General features: G+C 45.3%; 1 protein-coding gene across 3 annotated transcripts in view; it reads left to right on the forward strand.

The window, feature by feature from the left end:
• Window positions 1–18,629, forward strand: part of Aox1 (aldehyde oxidase 1) — a 79,150-nt gene that overhangs the window by 36,221 nt on the left and 24,300 nt on the right. For all 3 annotated transcript variants that reach the window (XR_594396.4, NM_019363.4, XM_039084139.2), the window contains 8 exons: window positions 1,177–1,339; window positions 3,028–3,120; window positions 6,693–6,862; window positions 7,164–7,278; window positions 8,592–8,714; window positions 15,080–15,176; window positions 16,150–16,274; window positions 17,653–17,786. Coding sequence is in view for 2 of the 3 variants with exons in the window: in NM_019363.4 (NP_062236.3) it covers window positions 1,177–1,339; window positions 3,028–3,120; window positions 6,693–6,862; window positions 7,164–7,278; window positions 8,592–8,714; window positions 15,080–15,176; window positions 16,150–16,274; window positions 17,653–17,786 (1,020 nt within the window). In the remaining variant the exon portion in view is untranslated. The remainder of the gene's footprint in view (window positions 1–1,176; window positions 1,340–3,027; window positions 3,121–6,692; window positions 6,863–7,163; window positions 7,279–8,591; window positions 8,715–15,079; window positions 15,177–16,149; window positions 16,275–17,652; window positions 17,787–18,629) is intronic.

The raw sequence follows: 18,629 nt of genomic DNA on the forward strand, positions 1-18,629 counted from the left end.
GGAAGCTGTAATGAGGAGAAGAAAAAATGCTTTAGGACCTCACAGTTTGATGGCTGGGAGTCCAACACGATTTCAGAATCTGTTCCATGTGTCGCTTTTAGCAGATTGTCAAGTGGGCATCATAGAATCTGTGTATGCAGTATGTGTAAGCACACAAGTGTCTGTGTGCTTGTGTTAGTGTGGGTACATGTGGGTCTGTGTGTGTACATGTGTGTATGTGAGACAGAGACGAAGGATGGGTTGCCCATTCCCTGCTTACCTGAGTTGTTTTATCTGTAGATAATACTAATAGCTAACCTTTCTTGGTAAACTACTAGATAAAATAACAGAACAGCAATTCAGACATGTGCTTTTTTAAAAAAATATTTTTATTTATTTAATGTATGAGTATCTGCATGTATACCTGACTGCCAGAAGAGAGCCCAAGATTTCGTTACAGATGGTTGTGAACCACCATGTGGTTGCTGGGATTTGAACTCAGGACCTCTGGGAGAGCAGTCAGTGCTCTTAACCACTGAGCCATCTCTCCACTACCAGACATGTACTTTAAGCTTTTTATGTAGTGGTTCTCAACCCTCCTAATACTGAGACACTTTAATACAGTTCTTCAGGTTGTGGGGACTCCAACCATAGAATTATCTACTTTTTACCTGTCAAATTGCTACTGCTTTGAATCGTAACATAAGTATCTGTGTTTTCCAATGCTCTTAGGTGACCCCTGTGAGAGGGTTTTCGAGTCCCAGATTGAGAACCACTGCTTTAATGAGTTAGACTCCTGACGCATGACTCAGTTCAGTCTCTTTTAACCCCATGAACCCATTTGGTCTATTCAACCTTATGGGACCTCAGTTTCCTTCTCTGTTGAAGAAGAGAGCCATACCTACCTTACAGAGTAGTCGAGAGGCTTCCATAAGTGAGGAGACACAGTGCGTAATCAGGACCTGCATACAGAAATGTCATGGGAGTAAAGAGGCAATGAGCAAATCCTGAGCTAAGGGCCCTGATGGGAGAGCATGAGGTGGGACCCAGCCCAAACACTCAGAGAGTAGCAGACCAACCCGACCTTGGGTTGCCTGGCTGACAGCCTGCTCTCCTGGTTCCTGTAGAGACCGCAGCCATTTGCTTTACCTATCAGCTGAATCTGCTGGGCTGAGTCTCCTCCTCTGCCTCTCACAGGCCCTGGAATGAAGAGATGCTGGACACAGCATGCAGGCTGGTTTTGGATGAAGTCACCCTTGCAGGTTCAGCTCCTGGTGGGAAGGTGGAGTTCAAGAGGACCCTCATCATCAGCTTCCTTTTCAAGTTCTACCTGGAGGTGCTGCAGGGTCTGAAGAGGGAGGTGAGTGGAAGGGGTCCTGTGAACTGGGATGGCAGCGTGCCAGCCCCTGGTATGGAGCTGTTACATTACAGAAGATGAAAAGCTAGAATCACATCCTCTCGGTGCGTGTCCACTGGCCTATCCTGTGCACAGCTGTGAGTTTGAGGAAGACTTTCAAGAAGGCCTCGAATCTGTATAGGGTTTTGTTGAACACCACACAATGATTATCACTTCATAATAAGCATGTGGCATGTCTGGATAATTCTGAGAAAACTTGTTAATGCATTTAATGCATTTTCTTTCATTTACTGAAGCTTCTAAGTGAGGCTTACTTTCTTATGCTTGGTTTTCTTGCCTGGGTTCCCTTCATTCATCAGATGATGGCAGCCACTGGAAGACCATGAAGAGAGTCATCGTAAGGAAATGACTTAGCACAGTCTGTGGTGCTTCAGAGGGATGATGGGTAGAAATGGTAGTAATTAATACTAGTGAGGCATGGGCATCCATTTGCCTGCTTCCCCTTATCAAAGGGCTACATGATTGTTGCCTAGAGAAACTCAATGGGAAAAGGTCTCTGGAAACTGTTTCTGGTTCAAAGGAACTTGGACCTATTGTCCTCTGAGCCTCATGCTACTGTCAACCCAACTAGATGAGAAGGGTTCCCTTGGCTTATGTAGAAACCAACACAATAACTTTAAATAGTTGAGAGAGGTGGTGGATTTGGTAAAAATGCATCACACAGAGCTCTCACATAATTAATAAAACTTAATTCATAAATAAATAAATAGAAGACAGGAAGTCCTCCTTTGTGGGGATTTTTAGAGGTGTCTTCTCAGTACAGATGAGAATAGGAATGAATGGCTTGTATCACACTTTTGAGATGAGGAGCCTGAAGCCATATATAGACATATGACATATTTCTACCAGGTGATCAAAAGTGGAAAAGGCAAAGCTAACTGTAGACTCTCCTAATGAACAGCAAATAACACAATGCTTTTGCGAATCGGCTGAAATAGTTAAAGCGTCTGTGTTCCATTTAGCTTCCTCTCTTTGAAAACAATAGCTGATGTTAGGTTTACTTCCTATTACAATGATGTAAGTTATAAAATAGTCATAAGATACAGTTTAATCATAAAATATAGTCTCATCTAAAGAGGCACAGGGCCCATTTTCTCTGTTCTCAGAAGGCACCCTCCTGTGGGTGACAGTGGCGGGGCCACCTCTGCAGACTTGAGAGCCTGGCCGGATGCCAACATGTAGGTAGCTTTATGAACATTTGCAATACTGGATGCTAGTTTTGACTTTTCCTGCTTTAAGATTGGCCTTTGATATTTTATTTGACTTCTCTTTCGTTGTTATATGTGTCCCCAAGTCACTTAGAAAAGCAAGCCTATGTATCTAGACAAAGGTGAGAAAATAATGATTGGAAAATTTGGAAATTGTTAGTTACTGGGAAATAATCTTATGAAACAGAGATGGTGGAGGTCAATGACATTCTAATTTCATGTGCTTTATCACCTCATGAGGAAGATATGTACCTTTTGGGGTTCATGTCCTGGGGTCAGGGGGTTGTTTAAAGTTTCAGGGCTCTGAAAGGGGGAATGCTTAATCAATGTCAGACGTTATAGTAGAGATGTGTGCTGAGACTGACGCCAGGCTTCCCTCCCAGAACGTTCTGGTGGATTTTAAATATCTGTTTGCCTTTTCAGGACCCAGGTCACTATCCTAGCTTGACAAACAATTATGAGAGTGCTTTAGAAGATCTCCATTCAAAACATCACTGGAGAACATTAACCCACCAGGTTAGCGCGTGTGTGCGTGTGTGCGTGCGTGCATGTATGTGTGTGTGCATGCATGTGTGCCTGCATGTCTGCATGTGTTTAAATTCAAAATTCAAAGATGGGACTTTAGGTCCCTTGCCTGCTGGTGACACACTGCCTTCTTCAGGGTTCCCTAAAACTTCCAACTCAGGTTGAGAGTGTAGTTTGATGTTACAGCATAAACGAGTCCCGAGTTTGATCCCTAGAGAAAAGAGAAAAGAGAAAAGAAATCAAAACCAATTAGAAATCACCATTAAAAAGGAACCTGGAAAATGTTAAAGAAACATGCCTGTTTTGTCTTAAAGGCTTTTTTTTTATTTCTTTTACTGTGGCATTAGGCCAAGGACATAAACAATCTTGCTGCTGCTATAAGCTTTTAACCCTGACTTTGTGGCTATTGAAGCACAACCAAAGCAAGCTCTGAGTTGGTCCAAGAGCTGTTTTCCTTTCAAAGAACCAAAGGCACACCCTGCCCTAGGGGCCATGGAACCTTGGAGGGGCAGCTGTCACAACAGCCACAAGTTTTGTTCCAATGCTGGGATACTTTCCTTTCCAAGTTCTTCCTGTTGCTTGGTTTTCTTCAAGTGACATTTTATTGTGAAATCAAACATGAATGCTAAGAGTTATTTTTCTAAGTTTCTTGATGAAGGTTTACAGAGAATAAAGAGGTCCCCAGAGCTTTCAAATGGAGTCTCTGTCATAGTGTCTAAAAACATAAAATGGAGCCATTTTGTTAATAAACTGGGTAAGACTTACTGTGTGTTTTCCTGAAATAATTGTCAAGAAACTGGACCAAGAGCTTTGTTGAATCAGGAATGGGAAGAGATCTTTTCAGATCTGCTGATGGATTGACTCATAAAAACTCGCATCTTATCACAGTGAACACTAAAGCTGCTGGAGGTCCCTTGAGGTTTTCAGTTCAATATGTTCAAAAAATTTAAATATGCCAAATTACTTTGGAAGTGAACATTCTGAAAATTAAAAACAACTGCCTTCTCCCCTGGCATTCTGGAAAATACTGTAGCCACAGTCTGTGACTTCTGCAGGCCCCAGCATTGCCTTGGCAATGCGTGGCAATCCAGGGAGGAACTAAAGCCAAGTAGTGGACATTCGGATGATCCAAAGACAACAGAAAGTCTTCTCAGTGGTTGATTTTGAAATGGATCTGTCTTGCTGAGTTCCAAGTCAATGTTTGGGGTGCAGTGTATGAAATTTTATTTTCATTTTGCCCATGGTATCTTACACACACACACACACACACACACACACACACACACACACACACACACACACACGAGAGCATTCAAGTGTCCAGAGCAACTTCAGTTTTTACAACCAACACTGTGCCCAAATCACTTCCTTGCTTTGAAAGTTCACTTTCACTGTTCTCACAAACACTGAGTCATCAGATAACAGAGAGAACCTTCATTTGGTATCATGGTACTTGATGAGGTGTATTCTCCCTTAAGCTACAGGTCGAGGGGTAGCAGGCAAGCTGAAGAGTGCAAAAGCCAGCTGCTCTGCCTTCTCTGGGTGGCTGAGAGCCAAGCCTTTGGAAGACATCCCGCATCCCGACTGTCCCTGGGGTGGCTTCAGGAGATCACCTGACTGAGGAATATCCCTGTTCCCCTTGTGTCTTCAGCAGTGTAACAAGGAGGGAGCCAAGTCCACTTGCCTGCAGTCCATTGCAGCTGGTGGCTACTGAGAAATCAGTTTTCACATTCGGCTATCCCAGGCTTGAGAATTTCCTCCATCTTTTGGCAGACCCGACACAGTAAAGTGCTAAAAGATTTTCTCTGCAGTTGTGAAAGGCTCCATCATTTACAGTAAAAGGTGTTAGCATTAATAGTAGAAAACTCCAGGAGCCTTGTAGATCCCTGTTGGCCATGTTCTGCCCAGTTTGCAAGCCTATAAGTTACCTCCAAGTTTGCTTTTCAGGAAGGAAACAGAAAATCTCCGAGAGTATTTAATAAAAACATAAAAGAGATATGGATCATTTTTTCACTCAAATATTTTGCAAGCTGAGACCTAATATGATTTTCAGTACATTGGGGGAGGTTTTCCAGAGAAATAGTCTCTACCTTCTGCAACACTTCAGAAAACATGCCTGATTGACACCTGTCATTTGTCCTTACATGACCATCCAGTTCTCTAATGGAGGAAGCAGGAGAGGTGGAGGGGGATGTGAGAGTTAGGAGGTTGGGGTGGCGGTGAGAGGTTGGGGGCTGAGAGGGTGGGGGGAGTGGGTCGGGGGTAAGAGGATGGGGTGAAAGTGTGGGAGTTGGGGTGGGGGTTGAGAGGTTGGGGGGTGAGAGGGTGAGGGGTCAGAGGGTGGGAGTTGGGGTAGGGGTTGAGAGGTTGGGAGTGAGTGGTTGGGGAGTGAGAGGGTGGGGAGTGAGAAGGTAGGGGGTGAAAGGGTGAGGGGTGAGAGGGTGGGGAGATGAGAGGGTGGGGATTGGAGGTGAGAGGGTGGGAGTGAGTGGGTGGGGGTGAGAGGGTGGGGATAAGAGGGTAGGGGGTGAGAGGGTAGGGGTGAGAGGGTGAGGGGTGAGAGGGTGGGAGTGAGTGGGGAGGTGAGAGGGTACGGGTGAGAGGGTGAGGGGTGAGAAAGTGGGGAGCGGGAGGGTGAGGGTGAGAGGGTGGGGGTGAGAGGTTGGGGGTGAGAGGGTGGGGGAGAGAAGTTGGGGAGTGAGAGGGTGGGGGGCGAGAGGGTGGGAGGTGAGAGGTTAGGGATTGGGGGTGAGAGGGTGAGGGATGAGAGGGTGGGAGGTGAGAGGGTGAGGGGTGAGAGGTTGGGAGGTAAGAGGTTGGGGGTTGAGAGTTTGGGGATTGGGGGTGAGAGGTTGGGGTGTGAGAGGGTGGGAGTGAGAGTGTGGGGGTGAGAGGTTGGGGGTGAGAGGGTGGGGGTGAGAGGGTGGGAGTTGGGGCAGGGGTTGAGAGGTTGGGGATTGAGAGGGTCGGGGTGAGAGGGTAGGAGTGAGAGGGTGGGGGTAAGAGGGTGGGGGAATGAGAGAGTGGGGGTGAGAGGGTGGGGATTGGGGGTGAGAGGTTGGGGTGTGAGAGGGTGGGGGTGAGAGTGTGGGAGTGAGAGGTTGGGGGTGAGAGGGTGGGAGTGAGAGGGTGGGGGTGAGAGGGTGGGAGTGAGAGGGTGGGGGTGAGAGGGTGGGGGAATGAGAGAGTGGGGGGTTTTGAGAAGCCCTTTGTTAGGCAAGCAGAGAAGAGAGTTCGATTCACAGAACTAGCAGATGATGGGGCTACTTCAGCTCCCTGCTCACACCTGAATCCCCATGTGACAAACAGTGTCCACTAGAGATGTTTGGCATCTGTATCCCAAAACCTAAGGAAAATGCATCACATCATACATTCCAACTCGACTGCAAATTGTTCTCATACGCTGTTTGGAGTAGTGAAAATCGTGACTTTTTTCATGCTCAAAAGTATTCTGGCTTAAGCATGAGTTTACACAGCTACCCTCTCGTGAGAGACATACATTCTGTGATTATGCCTATGATCCCTGTAGAATGTGACTTGTATGCCGGTTCCTCATTAAACAGAACGTGGACTCGATGCAGCTTCCTCAGGACCCAATTGGCCGTCCCATCATGCACCTTTCTGGTATTAAGCACGCTACCGGCGAGGCCATCTACTGTGACGACATGCCTGCAGTAGACCGGGAGCTTTTCCTGACTTTTGTAACAAGTTCAAGAGCACACGCTAAGATTGTGTAAGTGTCCCTCCCCACACACATCATAAGGTTCTCCCTGCTGTCTAACTATCCTGTCGATGAGAAGTAGGGTAAGTAGAGACGTGTGACGCCCGGACTGGAGATGGAATGGGATGGAAGTGTAGGCTTGCTCACCGAGTCTGGCACGAGTCACTTTTCAGTCCCCCAGCTTCTTCCACTGCCTGGCGGACAACCGTCAGAGCCTTTAATTTTCTCACAGTCCTTAGTTTCCAACTGCCACATTCTCAGTGTCTTTGGGCTGTGTGGCTGCTCCATGAAGCTGTCTGATTTGTTTTCCTAGGTCCATTGATCTGTCAGAAGCTCTCAGCCTGCCAGGCGTGGTGGACATCATTACTGCGGATCATCTTCAGGACACAACCACCTTCGGCACAGAGACGCTTCTGGCCACAGATAAGGTCCTGCCTCCTCGCTGTCTGTCTGAACAGCTTTCCCAGTTACCGGCTTCTCGCATTTTCACAGGCATACTGTCTACTCTGTCATACCACAAAGAGTTCAGTATTCTCTGAGCAGTAATCACAAATCACAAATATTCTAATAGAAATGAACTCAAGTTTACTCATTCCTCACTTAAGTAAAGTTGGTTGGTGATGTAAGCCGTTTTCAGGGCTGGGATAGACTCAGTTGGTGGTGTAAGTGCCTCGTGTGCAGGAAGCCCCAGGATCCATCCCCAGAGCTACACATACTGGACATGGTTGTGCCCGCCTATAAATCCAGCACTTGGCAAGTAGGGGGAGAAGGATCAAAACTTCAGGGTCATCCTCAGCTACACAAAGAGCCTGAGGCTAGCCTGGGATACATGAGATGCTGTCTTTAAAACAGATTGATACTTTGATGTCTTATATTACTAAGTTGTAACATGATGCTGCCCAAAAAAAGTGTGAAAGAATACATGGGCAAAGAATTATAAATTTGATATATAAATTTGTGAGCCCCTCCCAAGCGTCTCTAGCTTACCCCAGTCCCCAACGTGTCCCGAGCTCAGGCACTGGATTCAGTTAGCATCTCCAGTGTGAAGTCATTCCTTGTCTCTTGATCTGAAAGCTCTGTCTCTCCATCTCTGAAGTCTGATTCATTTATTCATGCCATCATATATCCCATGGAATTTTAAAATAAGCTCAGGAAAGAGGTGTGGGCCCTGCCCTCACAACAGCTTCCACTCCAGAGAAGGCCTAACGGACCCGGCCCTTCCACCTTGTTCTAAATTCACTTACAAGTTGTAGATACTCCCGTACCTACTGCAGTTCCTGCAGAGAGGGCTTATGCTGGGTTTATGTACACACTCCACACACTGCTTCCCACACGGCAGTGAAGCCAAGAGGAGCTGTTCTAACAGAGACTCCTGAAAGTTTCAAGTGATCAACTAACTGGCTCCTGGGTCACAGGCTACTGCAATACAACAAAGGCAGGATTTGGATTCTCTGCATAACTCAATCCACTGCCTACCCAAAAGAACTTCATCATTTCCAACAGCCCCTACCCCTGCCTCTCCCAAGTCTGAAGTCAAGGTCGAAGCTCTCCATGGCAGAGGCAATGTGAATTATAGCCTTTAAGTGTTAACTAAACAAGAGAGTTCAAGGCAGCATGTGGTACCTGTCCTCTGAAGTCTACCCCCACACAAGCAGAGTTTAACCCCTCTCAGGTTGGGGGAGAGGACCACAGCAAATGACAGGAATCTGTCTGTTGTGTTCTCTCCTTTTCTGTGCCACAGGTCCACTGCGTGGGCCAACTTGTCTGTGCCGTGATTGCGGATTCTGAGACACGGGCAAAGCAAGCGGCGAAGCACGTGAAGGTGGTCTACCGAGACTTGGAGCCTCTGATCCTAACTATTGAGGTATGAGCTCAAGTGGGTGGCAGTCCAGGCATGTCTGTCACAGTGCTTCAGCACAGAGAATCCATCGGCTCAACATGTGCGGATTAGCGGTTTCGACAGGAACCTGGTTCTTTCTGTCTCCTCTCTGGTGTTCACAACCTGTCTTTCTCCTGTGTAGATCCAGGGCAGCCCGGAATCTTGGGCTTCTCGGTTCATGTTTGTGATGAGTGGTACACTGTTGTCCCAGGATTCCTAACACATCTGAGATCCAGAATCATTCAGCCACTTCAGCCCCGTGTCTCTCTGTGGATTCATGACTGAGCAAATGAACGGAAGATCTGTTGTCACAACTGAGATGGGTGTGGGGCAGGTTTCTATGAAGTGCATGGACTGTCTGGGGTATAGAGACTCAAACAAAGAGAGCATGATTTGGAAGGGGAAAGGTAAGAACGCTGGGCAGGTAGCTAGGATAGCACAACTGGTCCTATAGCTCTGACTTGTAGTCTCTCTTGCTTTGGCAGGTACACAGTGGGTACCGATAAGATATTCCATGTAGCAAATTCCACAGAAACTTTTAATATTCTTAAACGCAAACCTTAAATATCCAGGAGACACGGATCATGTCATGCCTACAGAATTTTGGCGACTAAACAACAAGTACAACAAAACAAACAAAAAACATGGAGTCTTGCGCTTCTTTCCCAATTTTCATACAGAAGTTGAAAAGTTACAGAGGTTGTAAGACACGAAATGGTAGCCTTCACCTATCCGCATTCCCTTGGCCCTTGACTTAAGCCCTTTGCATAAATGTCACCTAAACCACACAAGGCTGTCCATGCTATCCATGCTCTGAGGTGAGCCGCTCCCAGAACGGGGGAGAGCCATGGCAGAAAACAGAGCAGGTCTGCTGGGCATCCTCCTTGACAGCGAAGGTCTTTGTGTGCCACAGGAACACTGTGGGGGTCGAGTATCTAAATGAGAAGACTGTTGGCTAGGACCAGTGTTTCTGAGAGAACTTGGCCTGGGTGTGTTTCCTCTGGAGTTTTACTCCTAGGTGCATGGCCCTTCATTCTGGAAATTTCCCTTAGTGTTTTCAAATTAAAGTAATATCATGTCAGGAGGACAACAATAAGAAGTGTTGCTGTTTCTCTAGCCGGTTCCCAACCCAAACCTGCTTTCTCTTTTCTGGTTCTTTTGTCCCCTCATTTGATGCTGTTCTGTCCTTTCCCTGAAATGTCTGCTTTTGAGTTATAATTACTTTTTTTTTTTTTTTTTTTGTGGTGCTACATGCCTTTAATCCCAACGCCCAGAGAGCGGAGGCAGCTGGATCTCTGAATTGGAGGTCAGCTTGGTCTACAGTGTATTTTTTTTATCTGTATATATATATTTATATTTATATAAAAAGACCAATAATAGCAGTGTGTTATGCATCAACAGCAGCAACAGCTTTTCCAGATTCTGCAGTCATCTGAACAAAACTGTAGAGACATCCCGCACACTCCATTAAAAAAAAAAAAAGTAAAAAAACAAAACCCGAGAAAACAGCACAGTTCTGTTACTCTTGTGGTACCTGGCACCATTTTTTTTTAAATTAGCTTCTCAATCATCATCTGGAAAGAAAACATTCTGAGCAACATCATTAAAAACAGCTCTGATAAAGCACGGTCACTACTACGTATCATAAAGCAGGTACAAGCTATTTTACATCCACAGAGGTATGATACAGTACTGTCCTACATCTATAATACTAGAGGATACAATTTAAAAGGCATTATTTGAGACTTGATTCTACTTTTCCAGCAGAGGGCCCAAAGGATGGTGTGACACAGCTTTGTAAAGAAACATACTCTAGACAGGATTTCCTTTCACTAGTGGCACACTTCTAAGGATTCATTCTCTCCATGAATGTCAGCTAAAACAGTTATTTAAAAAATGAAATATCCCTAGAACAAAACCGTATAACCACCGGATTCACATGAAGATGACCTAGTGGAGACAAGCTGGACCTCACCTTACCAACAAGCTATCAAATCTGTTATGTTTAAACAGTGAGAGCTCCAAGGAAGGAGATGCCAAGTAGTGCTTCAAAGCTTCGGACCACAATCAAACACAGCATCCTTTTCAACAGAAGCAGAAGCTCATCTGAATATGCTCATGGATGCTGACATCAACATTTAATCATCTCCTCACTCATCCAGGAAGAGGGGGAGATCAGTTACTACTGTACTTTAATGTGTTCAACCAAATCACCATGTTACAAAAATAGCAAGCTGCCATAATAAAAAGTAAGGCTCCTCTATCCAGCACCAGATAGCATCATTTTACTTTCAAGCCTAGAAATTGCACACTTGTATATAAACCAACCGAAGATGAGGATTGAGAGTTCATCTTGGTGGATTTTTCCTTTGATGAATATGAAGTGTCCTTCCTTATCTTTTTTGATGACTTTTAATTGAAAATTGATTTTATTTGATATTAGAATGGCTACTCCAGCTTGCTTCTTCTGACCATTTGCTTGGAAAGTTGTTTTCCAGCCTTTCACTCTGAGGTAGTGTCTGTCTTTGTCTCTGAGGTGTGTTTCCTGTAGGCAGCAGAATGCAGGGTCCTCATTGCGTATCCAGTTTGTTAATCTATGTCTTTTTATTGGGGAGTTGAGGCCATTGATATTGAGAGATATTAAGGAATAGTGATTATTGCTTCCTGTTATATTCATATTTGGATGTGAGGTTATGTTTGTGTGCTTTCATTCTCCTTGTTTTGTTGCCAAGACGATTAGTTTCTTGCTTCTTCTAGGGTATAGCTTGCCTCCTTATGTTGGGCTTTACCCTTTATTATCCTTTGTAGTGCTGGACTTGTAGAAAGATATTGTGTAAATTTGGTTTTGTCATGGAATATCTTGGTTTCTCCATCTATGTTAATTGAGAGTTTTGCAGGATACAGTAACCTGGGCTGGCATTTGTGTTCTCTTAGGGTCTGTATGACATCTGTCCAGGATCTTCTGGCCTTCATAGTTTCTGGCGAAAAGTCTGGTGTGATTCTGATAGGTCTGCCTTTATATGTTACTTGACCTTTTTCCCTTACTGCTTTTAATATTCTTTCTTTATTTTGTGCGTTTGGTGTTTTGACAATTATGTGACGGGAGGTGTTTCTTTTCTGGTCCAATCTATTTGGAGTTCTGTAGGCTTCTTGTATGCCTATGGGTATCTCTTTTTTTAGGTTAGGGAAGTTTTCTTCTATGATTTTGTTGAAGATATTTACTGGTCCTTTGAGCTGGGAGTCTTCACTCTCTTCTATACCTATTATCCTTAGGTTTGATCTTCTCATTGAGTCCTGGATTTCCTGTATGTTTTGGACCAGTAGCTTTTTCCGCTTTACATTATCTTTGACAGTTGAGTCAATGATTTCTATGGAATCTTCTGCTCCCGAGATTCTCTCTTCCATCTCTTGTATTCTGTTGGTGAAGCTTGTATCTACAGCTCCTTGTCTTTTCTTTTGATTTTCTATGTCCAGGGTTGTTTCCATGTGTTCTTTCTTGATTGCTTCTATTTCCATTTTTAATTCCTTCAACTGTTTGATTGTGTTTTCCTGGAATTCTTTCAGGGATTTTTGCGATTCCTCTCTGTAGGCTTCTACTTGTTCTCTAAGGGAGTTCTTTATGTCTTTCTTGAAGTCCTCCAGCATCATGATCAAATATGATTTTGAAACTAGATCTTGCTTTTCTGGTGTGTTTGGATATTCAGTGTTTGCTTTGGTGGGAGAATTGGGCTCCGATGATGCCATGTAGTCTTGGTTTCTGTTGCTTGGGTTCCTGCGCTTGCCTCTCGCCATCAGATTATCTCTAGTGTTACTTTGTTCTGCTATTTCTGACCGTGGCTAGACTGTCCTATAAGCCTGTGTGTCAGGAGTGCTGTAGACCTGTTTTCCTGTTTTCTTTCAGCCAGTTATGGGGACAGAGTGTTCTGCTTTCGGGCGTGTAGTTTTTCCTCTCTACAGGTCTTCAGCTGTTCCTGTGGGCCTGTGTCTTGAGTTCACCAGGCAGGTTTCTTGCAGGGGAAAAGTTGGTCCTACCTGTGGTTCCAAGGCTCAAGTTTGCTCGTGGGGTACTGCCTAAGTCCTCTCCGCTGTGGCAGCAACCGGGAAGATCTGCGCCGCTCTTTCCGGGAGCCTCCGTGCACCAGGGTTCCAGATGGCGTTTGGTGTTTTCCTCTGGCGTCTGGATGTGCACAGAGTGCAGTCTCTTCTGGTTTCCCAGGCGTGTCCGCCTCTCTGAAGGTTTAGCTCTCCCTCCCACGGGGTTTGGGTGCAGAGAACTGTTTATCCGGTCTGTTTCCTTCAGGTTCTGGCGGAGTCTCAGGCGCAGGGATCCTGCCGCTCCTGGGCCCTCCCCTACGGGAACCCAGAGGCCTTATACAGTTGCCTCTTGGGCCAGGGATGTGGGCAGGGGTGGGCAGTGTTGGTGGTCTCCTCCGCTCTGCAGCCTCAGGAGTGCCCACCTGATCAGGCGGTGAGGTCTCTCTCCCACGGGGTTTGGGAGCAGAGAGCTGCTGCGGGCCGGGATCCGCGGGTGTATAATTACTTTTTAAAAGGAATTACATGGGCAATGAATGCTTCATCAAATTTTTGTTTGTAACCTTTATCAGTGGCTAAATATCCGTGGTCCCCCTCTTGCTTCACAGCCAAATTAGTTTCGCACAAGCACTTTTCCCTTCCTAGCTCAGCCTTGACCAACAGACCCTAATGATTGCTTGCCAGAAAAGATCAAATATTGTATTGCATGAAAGCGTCATCTCTCATCTTGGTTAGAGGTGAAGCTCTCCAGGGTCACTCACCTGCCCACTCTTGCAGGGACCTTCACCAAACTCTTAGCACATTGCTCTCCTATGACCACTCTACAGCTAAGAGGATTCAGGAAATTGGCTCAAAGTTACCTAGAGAACAGGCAACAAGTAAGACTGGAAAAGATTGGGGTTGGAGATTTAGCTCAGAGGTAGAGCGCTTGCCTAGCAAGCGCAAGGCCCTGGGTTCGGTCCCCAGCTCTGAAAAAAAGAAAAAAAAAAGACTGGAAAAGATTAACTTTGAAAAAACAGAAAAGTCTCTTAAAAACAAAACCCTGCCATATCTGAACTGTTGGTTGATTAAAAACAAAAGCATATGATCTGTTGATTCAGTATGAAGAATGTTCTTGGCAAAAGGGGCTGGAAACAAACAATCTGTGTCAGGAACTGAAGCTTTCACCCAGCTTAATGCTCCTTAGAACCACGAATGGAGGAACTCTACCCAAACTCTTGGAATAAGTGTGAAAAAAGTGCATTTCTCGGAACCTTCTGTAATCATCATCAGCAACAGATCTGTGATCAATAGTCAATGGGGAAACAGCGCTCTGCATGCGTGGTTGGCTTGGTGTTAAGTTGGGTTCACATTACCTCACTAAGTACTCACAGCAATCCTATGAGGTCGGACAACTATTATCCCCACCAGAAACTAACCGGGCTCTCCAAGGGCACAGAGCAAACATTCCATCAAAAAATCATAGCCCTTCAGTAGAGGAAACGGCACAGTCACAGGAGAGTTTCTGTAAGGTGCACTGAGAGGAGGCGTCTATACGGTTTCTGGTGACCAGAGGAATCCGGAATTGGGAGAATCCCCATCTGTCAGCAGCTTCACAGATGAGTGGTAACCTGTGATAGAGGATGCTGGTAGGAGATGGGGTTGTAACTGAAGCCCTGACTGTGTCTACTGAAGTACTTCTCATACCACGGAAGCCAGTGTGTGAATGGATTTGTGGTACCCAGGCAAGCCATATGTGAACCATCAAGCCAGGGCAGGTCCCTGTCACTCCAGTGCCCTGTGCAAATAAAATGCCCAGGGCCCTGAAAGAGGAGTAGGAGTCTAGCAAACAGAGCCTCTGACCCTAGTCATTAGTGGTTTTAGCTAGCATTTATATGACATTAATGCCACAGGGCCCTTTGTCTCATTTCGCAGTAAGCTGTGTGCCTGCCATTTGATGCTCAGAGAGGCTTACAGTCAAACACTAGGAAGTAGGAAGTGGCCATGGATAGACAATTCTCTCTGGGTCTGAGTCAGCTAAGTGGCCTTGGCTACATAAAATGGATTATTAATCCTAGAGAACTGTCAGCCTGGAAAACATTAGCTCTGTTCAGTATCTCCCAGTAGCAGGTATTTTCTGAGCAGGCTCAGTGTGCTTAGAATTACTGGGTACATTTGCATTTGCTCCTTGGAGAGTCTCTGAAGTTGGCTTTCAGCTTAGTTTCCCAGCTCCAGGAGGAGAGAACCTGGACCCTACACGAGAAATCTACTACCCAGATTTCCCCACAGGACCTGGGACTCCCAAAGACAGCTGCCTCACTTTTCTGTTCCCTTTCCAGGAAGCTATACAACACAAGTCCTTCTTCGAGTCAGAACGGAAGCTGGAGTGTGGAAATGTTGATGAAGCGTTTAAAATTGCTGATCAAATTCTTGAAGGTAAATCTTTCTTCAACACTTAGCAGCAGGAAGCTTTCTGGGCAAGTCTAGATAGGGTTTCCTGTGCCTTCTAGAAACCATCCAACAGCCTCCGCACATGTTGCTCCTGGATGGTGGACCCATAAGGGGTATGATTCTGAGGTGACTACAGTAGAAAAGATGAGACAGAGACAGACAGAGACAGAGAGACAGAAAGAGAGACAGAGACAGAGACAGAGGCAGACAGAAAATAATGAATGAACTTCTTTGGGATTAATATACAAAAGATAGAAATGCAATATAGGAGATTCATGTAGAAAAGGGCTACCCTCTAACCTAAAGAACAAAGGAAATAATTAGGGTTTATTGGTGAAGAAAAAATTACCCAAGTTCTGTCTTAAGAAGGCCCAGTCATGTTGGCAACGTCATTGGCAGAACATAGGCACATTCTGACTGGTATGTCTCAATATTTGGTAGGTAAGACATACCTTTGAGTTACACTTAGGCCCTTGTCACTTTGGACTGAGCTTGGGAGACCATTTTGGAATGGGTATAGACAGTGTTTGCCCCTGTGGCCTCTTGACGCCATCTTTGTTGGACGTGACATGAATGACTCCACTTTGCACAATTAGCCATCATACTCCTTGGGTCTGTTTATCTTTAAGGTTCAAGTGATTAGGTGGGTCTAATTGGTGAAACAGGAAAGAACACAATATCCATCCCATCTTGAAACTAAAGGTATCCTTGTTACAGAATTTTGGCTCTAGAAACTCAGACATCTTTCCTCACAGCTCTGGCTGCACACCTTGACAGGGACAAGAGTTTCTTCTACAACTTTGCTTTCAACTGAAAGCTAAACACTGGTGTTTGTCACCCTTCAGTGTGTGGCTTAGAGCTCAGTCAGTGGAGTTTCTGTGCAGAGATAAAGGGAGAGAGTGGAAAACTACCCGCTCTCTCCGTCAGAGTTTTACTTCTGCGTGTTCTCTTGTAACAGGTGAGATACACATAGGCGGCCAGGAACATTTTTATATGGAAACCCAAAGCATGCTTGTTGTCCCCAAAGGAGAGGACGGAGAGATTGACATCTATGTGTCCACACAGTTCCCCAAGCATATACAGGTAACATGGGGTCATGGAGGAGGGGGCGTGGCTAAGTGGTTTCTGACAGCAAAATGTACAAGGACAGTGACAGGCAAAACAACATATTAAGTACTTATACTCATATGCAATTGGATATTAACAACCCTAGAGTTTCCTAACTTAGAAGAGGGTTTTTACTAGAGAGAAGTCTTTGCTTGTGGATCCATTGCTTTAAAATCAGTTATACAAGCAGCAGAAAACTCCTGATGTCCTCCTGACTGTTAGAAACAAAGGGAAGATGGGAAGGGCCTGTCCTCTCAAGCTGATAGTACCTCATCTTCAAGGAGCAGCTAGGAAACTGTATTAGACAAGACATGAAGGGGTTGGGGATTTAGCTCAGTGGTAGAGCGCTTGCCTAGCAAGCGCAAGGCCCTGGGTTCGGTCCCCAGCTCCGAAAAAAAAAAAAAAAAAAGACATGACAGGGCACTAAACCAGCTAAGTCAAAACTGACATGAGTGGAGGAATTAAGAGAAAGGAGAGTGAGGGTCAGAATCACCCAGGGAATCTTACAGATAAGCAGCCTTCATTTGCCTCTGTAGTACAATGAGGTCAGGAGGAGGGAGACAAGCCATCCCTGGCAGTTCCACAGCACGAACTCCTCCTTCATTTACCCACCATCTCTCCTGAAAGCATCTGTTGCCTGTAACCTGTATCCCAGGCAATGAAGGAGATGAGGCCTGTCCAAACTGGTCTAAGCACTGAGGGAAAGGTTGGGAAGCAAAGAGAAGGGATCTGGATGTGGTGGGTACCAAGGAACCACAGGAGGAGTGTGAGGATGTGAACAGCAACACTAGGGAAGGTGTCACACCAAGACGAACCAGATAACTGCTGTCCATTCCCTGTGTGATAGTGGGCTCCCCCTCAACAAAAACCAGTTAAGACAGGACAGCCGAAACAGGAGCCCACATCCTGGGAAGATTGGCCAGTGTTCACAGCAATTCAGTAAGTCTGTGAGGAGTGGAGATGCTCAGGGCCATGACACCTTACCGCTTCAGGAAACATCCCTGGAGGGACTATTGTGGAAAGGATACTCTGGCTGTGGTTCTAGCAGGCACAGAGCTATCTCACCACTATGGAAAGAACTAGCTCATACTAACAGTGGTTTCAGCAATGTCATTCAAGCTAAGAGAATAGTTGTTAGTGATGGTAAAGTATTGAACACTTTCCCTTTCAGTCATTTATCATAACCATATGAGCCACATGGCTTGTGTCTCGTGTTCAACATCATGGAAACAAAATGTGCAATAGTTGGGACACTGAGGGGACAGGCTTCCTGTGAAGGCAGTGGGTGTGACGTTGATGGCCATAAGTCTTGATAAAGATGGGCCAGATCAATGAAAACTGTTATTGTCAACAGGATATAGTTGCTGCAACCTTGAAGCTTTCAGTCAACAAGGTCATGTGTCATGTAAGGCGTGTTGGTGGGGCGTTCGGAGGGAAGGTAGGCAAGACCAGCATCATGGCGGCCATCACTGCATTCGCTGCCAGCAAGTAAGTGGGAGAACCTGTTAAAATGAACATGAAATGAAATCTTAATACTGGCACATGGAATAAGGAAGAATCTAGACTAAGGCTATTTAAGATCACATGTCACAAACCAATACCAGCTTATTCAACTTCTTTGTCTTTTATTGCCAAGCTCTGTAAGAAGCAAAATAAGTGCCAATCACTGAAAATATGATGAAAGCCATTGTAAAAGTATTATAATACATGGGCTCAGCAGTGGTGGTGCATGCCTTTAAATTCAGTGCTTGGGAGGCAGAAGCAAGAGAATCTCTGTGGGTTTGAGAGGCCAGTCTAGTCCACAGAGAGAATTCCAGGACAGCCAGGGATACCCTGTCTCAAAAAGCCTAGATGTGAGAGAGAGAGAGAGAGAGAGAGAGAGAGAGAGAGAGAGAGAGAGAGAGAGAGAGGTAGATAGATAGGTAGGTAGGTAAACAGGTAGACAGGTAGACAGACAGATAGATAGACAGATAGACAGATTAGATAGGTAGATATACAGATAGATAGATAGATAGATAGATAGATAGATAGATAGATAGATAGATAGCGTAGATAAGCAAGCAAACAGATAAATAAAATATATGCAATACTTGGAAAGTCAACAGAAACCAGTCCTGTGTGGGTGGAGTTGTCCTTAGCATTGATAGTCTGAGCTATAAGCTTATGGATCAGATATGTAACCCCCTTAATCTCCCGAAATCAATCAGCCTCTCTTTCTCCCTGTGCTTCCCCGGCCATGTCTGTTTATCTGTCTTTCTCTGTCTTTCCTCTCTCTTGAATTAAATAGATGTTTTTTGGATTAAGTCGACATTTATTTATCTTACTGTTTTT

The sequence above is a fragment of the Rattus norvegicus genome, chromosome 9 (assembly GCF_036323735.1).
Source record: "Rattus norvegicus strain BN/NHsdMcwi chromosome 9, GRCr8, whole genome shotgun sequence".
Classification (NCBI taxonomy): Eukaryota; Metazoa; Chordata; class Mammalia; order Rodentia; family Muridae; genus Rattus; species Rattus norvegicus.